This window comes from Rhipicephalus microplus, chromosome 1, assembly GCF_043290135.1.
Source record: "Rhipicephalus microplus isolate Deutch F79 chromosome 1, USDA_Rmic, whole genome shotgun sequence".
Classification (NCBI taxonomy): Eukaryota; Metazoa; Arthropoda; class Arachnida; order Ixodida; family Ixodidae; genus Rhipicephalus; species Rhipicephalus microplus.
The window spans coordinates 261,907,432-261,913,431 of record NC_134700.1 but is presented as its reverse complement, the minus strand read 5'-3'; the positions used below and the strand labels follow the sequence as shown (position 1 = coordinate 261,913,431).

At 48.0% G+C, this 6,000-nt stretch overlaps 1 protein-coding gene across 1 annotated transcript in view; it reads left to right on the top strand.

Moving 5' to 3' along the window:
• Positions 1 to 4,580: 4,580 nt before the first annotated feature.
• The window catches only part of LOC119164764 (arrestin domain-containing protein 3), a 114,414-nt gene continuing 112,994 nt past the window's right edge, over positions 4,581 to 6,000 (top strand). The window contains exon 1 of the mRNA XM_075894106.1: positions 4,581 to 4,978. Coding sequence (XP_075750221.1) covers positions 4,720 to 4,978 — 259 coding nt within the window. The 5' untranslated portion in view covers positions 4,581 to 4,719. The remainder of the gene's footprint in view (positions 4,979 to 6,000) is intronic.

Sequence of the window (6,000 nt, the reverse complement as noted above, 5' to 3'; positions counted from 1 at the left end):
GTTCATGGGCGAGTTCAAATCACCATACGCTCAGTCCGTATAACAGGTATACTCCATGTTCTATCGTTCTATGTCCAGTGCTTGAAGCCTTCAGGGTGCACTTTGGTTCGAAAATCTACATATAGCACCATGACGCGCCCGAGATACTGCATTTATTGCTATGGAACGCAGCAGTGATGTTCAAGTTCACGCTATTATTTTACAGCGAGAGCTGTTACGAGATAACAAAAAGGGTCAGGTGCGCCGCAGTTGTCCGCTGCTACTGCCGCCGCCGGTAACCACACACCAAATAAGAAAAAAAAAACAACTAAGCAAATAAAAAACGCCGTGAACATAATCCATGGGATTTAAACACGGGTCTCCTGCGTGTAGTTTACCGCAGAGCCACACTGGTGCTTGAAACTCTGCTGTAAACTGGCCTTAGGCAGGCGTGGTTTTTCATTGTCGTCAGCCATCAGTATAAAAAAAATTGCCCTAAATTCCTCGCAAGTGTGTAGAAAATACCATGCCACTCCGAAGAATGACGAAGGATGGCAAAGTGAATACCTCCCACTACGACATTCTGGCCAATCCCCCAGAGTGGGTATGGTAGTAGTAGTAGTAGTAGTAGTAGTAGTAGTAGTAGTATGAGAGAGAGAGAGAGTTATACCGCGTATCCTAACGTCCTTGCACGACTTCTAAAGAGTGGCACTCAGTACAGAGAAGACCAAAGAAGTACCAAAGAAGACATCGACCATCTGATATGCCATTGCCCTCGATTTGCCTCTGAAAGACAGAAGCTTTCGGACGCATTGCGACAATTGGACGATCGGCCACTTTCTGTGCAGATGCTACTGGAACACCGTCATCGCCTTTCAGTCAAAGCTGTCTTGTGCTTTTTGAGGACTACAAGCCTACGTGACCACCTTTAACTTTGGTGTAGTGCCACCGCTGCATACGCGCCAGCCGATTGACTGACAACCCTCCTTTTTTTGTTTTTCTCTCTCTCTTTCTCTTCTCTTTCCTCTCTCTCTCTCATCTTTATGCCCCCTTCCCATTCCCCCAGCGTAGGGTAGCAAACCGGGCATGTGCCTGGTTAACCTCCCTGCCTTCCCTCTTGTTGTTTATCCCTCCTCCCCTCCACTCAGTACAGAAAAACGCGGTTCCTCTCTTTACAATCTTCGAGCGGTCAAAGTTATAATTTATGATTGGCGTGATGAATCCTGGTTGGCATCGCCAACAAATGTGATACTTGACGTAAGCTAGTCTTAGATCCAGGAACTACAGCTCATTGTTGTTGGGCAGCTCCAAAGTGCTAAATGTAGACCCATTCCACATTCCTTGTAAAGCATCATAACGTTAACAAAGGGAACTTTGGTACCCAGTAGTAGCAAGAAGTCACCGACGTATCGAAGAACATGTGCAGTTAACCCATTTATTTTTTTTTTGTTCATACGTCATCAATCCCTTCAACACTGCGACAAATATGCCTTAACAAGGGAAAAAAAGTGTGTGCAGTGATTCCATACCTACACAGAACTGCGCAGGGTTTGAAAGATCATTGGTTCACGGTAGGTCGTAAACGTTAATTCTTTTCAACGCAGTGGCCAATGTGAGCGATTTGGTAGATAAAGCTGTGACAATATAACCCGGGAAGGACAACAAGATGTGTCTCCAGTCACGTGCAGAAATATGAACTTTCCGCTACTGACGTGGAATACGTCATTTCACTACCACGTGGCGGTGAATAAGGCCAGACTTAAACCGTAAGTTTAGTTGCCTAAACGTACGCCTACGAGAATATGTTTCGGTATTTTTCGCGTGCTGCAGACGGGTCTCGTTTGTTAGCCCATTGCAAATCTTGTGATTGTGTGCCCTATAACCATTATAAGATACAGACATGCTGAACAGGGGTTTCGTGAGATAGGCAAAACCCCCCTTTTTTAATGATATTCAGCGAAAAATGCATAATCCATACGTCAATCACTCTGCTAGATGAAAGGTGTAGTTATCAGTCAGGCAAGACTTTCCGCCACAGTGTATATGCGGTGGTGGAGCTCGGCTGCTGGCCTGAAGGTCGCGGGTTCGACCCCGGCCATGGCGATCGCATTTCGGTGAAGGCGACATGGTATACAGGCCAGTGTACTGTGCAATGCGAGTGCACGTTGAAGAACACCAGATGATCAAAATTTCCGCAGCCCTCCACTGCAGCCAACTAGCCCAACTAGCCATTCTTCTCCACTACGGCGTTTCTCGTAACCACATCGTGATTTTGGGACGTAAAGTGATTATTGTTGTTATTCAAATACTGTTATTATCTAGTAGGCAAGACATCAATCCCGTGATATTGCACCACATACGTGCAGAGTTTTGATGACCCACTGTTACTTATATACGTTGTTTCTTTTTAAAAAATCTAGTTGTGAGTTGAGCACTGTGCGCTTTTTATCTGTCTTACGGTCCGCATCGGAACCTCGCTGCGCTGTCACTTATTCCACAATGATGTCTTTACTCACTCTAACCTGACCCGTCATTGTCCGATGTGCATGATTATGGGCCCTGCAGATTTCTGACGACAGTTGGCCCGGCCGATCGATCAACGCTGACGTTTTGTCCCAAGAATTATTTACTTTCCAGCTTCACTCCTAAAAATCCAGGGAAGAAGAAGCACGTCGTCGATCTAATTTGTCTCAATTATTTGCATATATTTATTCATTTTTAAATGTTAACACACAGAATAAGAAATGGTAGCGTGGCCCTCACGCATTACCACGACAAAAAGATAATAAAAAACATTACCAGTCTTATCACTCATCAGTCGAACCTATTTATAACAATACCAGTATTAACAATGTTGCGTTTATAATAATAATGAGTAGCTGCTGGGCCGTCAACTTCTGTATGTGCTATATGGTGAAATAAACCACTTACAGCAATGCCGCAAGCCTCATTACGGGTTATAACCACGAATTCTGGCTGTTTGGTGTACGTACCGAACGGTAATGTAACGTTAAATCACTGTAAAGAAAGAAGAAAATGAAAAATTCAAGCTGCTGAAGCCCCCGCTCACAACCCCAAAACACCCCAGCGCCTTTTTGGGCTTGCGGTATGCTTCACCGCACAGCGTGGTCGCATTGCAGCAAAGCTTGCTTTTAAAATCCGCTGCTAGATTTTGGGAGCATTGGTGGCTTTTGTTAAAACGTGCACTTAGAGTAAATGTTCGAACTGCGAAGAATTTAAGCGTCTGAAACATCCTAAATCGTCATACATTGGCTCCATGGGGTTTGTGGTGGTCTCGAGAAAGCATAAAAATTTTCAAACATGTCGAAAATATCAGCAGCATTGTGCGTCCTTGTCAGTGATCTCTGTTGGCATATACCATGTATTTTAATTCTCTCACAACAGCCTGCTATTTCTTTATTTTGATTGTTCCTCGTGTGACTCGTTTATTACAATTATCAGTTAAAACAATAAAATTTTCATGGTACTGGAGTATTGTTATAAGCGGGTTCAACGTATAGCCTGGCTCAACTGGGCTGCGAGACTTGCACAGTCTCTTATGCGAGTACTTCTTATGTACACACTTATTCTACCACGAGTGCGTGTAAGTACAACTTCATTCTGTGGATATAGCTTAAACATATGGGATAAAAAAAAAACGATAGTTTTATCAGCAAACGGCAAAAATCAGTGCTTCAACATTAAATTTGTACCTTATATGCGAAATGTCGTAGTTCGAAATTTTTTGCCGTGTCAACACACATGAAGAACGTCGCTATTTATTTGGTTTTTGATGATGTTCTTGTCACATTACATTAACTCACATTGTATTGGCTTAACTTGCGGGGAGGGGGGGGGGAGAGACAATTTCAATTTTGCATGTGTATGCAGCATGCATGAACACGCACACATGATTAATACAATCTTCTAATCAGAACAAGTCTCCACAACTATGTGCAGTAATCAGCCTCGATAAGAGGCCTCCAAAAGGCCTTGTGTGTGTTTTACGAACCTTGCCGCCTAAAAATTGACCGCAAGCCCAGGTTGCATTCGTAGCGCCATCTGGCTCATAACTACGGATACACTGGCGATTCTAGTGTGACGCAAGAAGAGAGACCGACAGCCTTTCTGCATCGTCCCGTGATGGCAGCACCATCTCGGCTCCTAAACAAACTTTCCCGGCCAAAGTTGTCATGCAAAACGTCTCCTACGCGCCGCGGGGGGCCCGAAAAGCGCATACCACGCGTGCCTCGCTCCTTAGCTCATCTACAACTGCTCGCCAGGCACGAATGTCCATTCAGCAGCGCAGCGCCTACGTATTTTTCTTTCGCTGGCATCGGTTCGTTTAAGCACCGACGCACGTGTGGCGTCTGCTGTTCCGTCTCCTAATAGTTAGTTTCGGTTCCGTGCTTTGGTCTCGTTCCGACTCTCGCCTAAACGGGACGGCGCGAGAGCGCATTCCGAGACGCCTGCTGCTGCCCGTCGTGCTCTCTCCTCTGACGGCCTCCTCTGCCTCCTCCGCGAGCCTTCGATCGGAGGTTGTCGTTGACGCCGCCGCGGAAAAGCGAGCAGCAGAGCCATCGGGGCTGTTACATCGGCGTCGACCACCAGCCGCTGTGCACAATGCATTCGGTGACCGCCGCGGGCCGCCGGCGGGCGTCGCAGCACGCGCTCGGCGCGGGCTGACTCCGAGCTCTCTCCGATGGTACGCGACGGCGCAGACGAGGCTGCCGAATCACCATGGGCAAGCTGAAAGCGTTTGACATCGTGCTGGACGGATACCGCAGCGTCTACCACCCCGGACAGGCGGTGCGCGGCAAGTGCGTGCTCGAACTCAAGGGTGACATGCGCTTGAAAGCGGTGCGCGTGTTCATGCGCGGGCTGGCCAAGGTGCACTGGACGGAGTCGCGCAGCACGGGCAACCGGCTGGGCGCTTACACGGAGCACTACAACGCCGAGATGGAGTACTTCTTCCAGGGGCAGACACTTTTCGGCTCCGGTGAGTGGGATCCACTGAACGCGCTTTCTAGGAATGCCGCACGCGTCCATCGTGCGTCATGCTGGTCATACTCTCGCCGACGTATCGTGTGTCCAGCGTCGACTGTGTTTGTGGTACGCCCGTGTTGTCCGACGTAGAATACTTTGAATGACCGCCTGCAAACTTAAACGCGACTTTCGACGGGACCCTCGAAGCGTGCGCACGACGCGTGGTTCCCAGTGAAACCTTGCTGCCGTGCGGTGAATCGAAATTTAAACCGCGCGCTCCGCGATCCTCCTCCTGCGCGTCCTTTCCCTTCTTTAGCGTGGTTTCATTTTCCGGCGCGCATCTCGAAGTTACGCGACCCACGCGTTGGCGCCAACTGAATTAAAAGGGTCCACCTCGAAGTACCGCTCTGTTGTACCTCCTTCCGAGGCGAATCATTACTACTTGCACATACATGACGCGTCTAGCACACGATGTCACTTGAGCTGTCAATTTTATAAGTTATCCGTCAAGATAAACGTCGAGGCGGTGATGGATGCGCGAACGTGTCTGCCTGGCATCTCGGTAGCGCTGATCAGTTTTAGATCCGATGCGTCAATATATTCGCAGTCGTAGAGCACCGTCGACTCTCTTCTCTGACCGATATACTCGCAGTTTCCAGAGTGCGTGCCAGTCGACTGACTTTGCCTTTCGTCGGCAAGTTGTTTGTTTGTGTTGGCCGGAGACCAGGCCAAGGCACCGGGTCTTCACTACCACTTCGCAAGGAGAGAAAGGGAAGGAAAAAAATGCATATACGAAAAAAGAAATGGTCGAGAAGACCGTAGCTACCACAAACAAACAACCTCTCTTGAATTTACGACTAGGGAGTAACTTCGCAAACAGCGTTCATCGAAGAATGCGACCAATGATGCACGGTGGACATCATTCCACGTGTCGTTTGGCTCTTTTTATTGATTCCGTCGTCGCCTCCCGTTTACAATGTGTGCTCCGTTCAGATGAAAGAGCGGAGAACGGCAGGCACGAAGCCGCATCCTAAG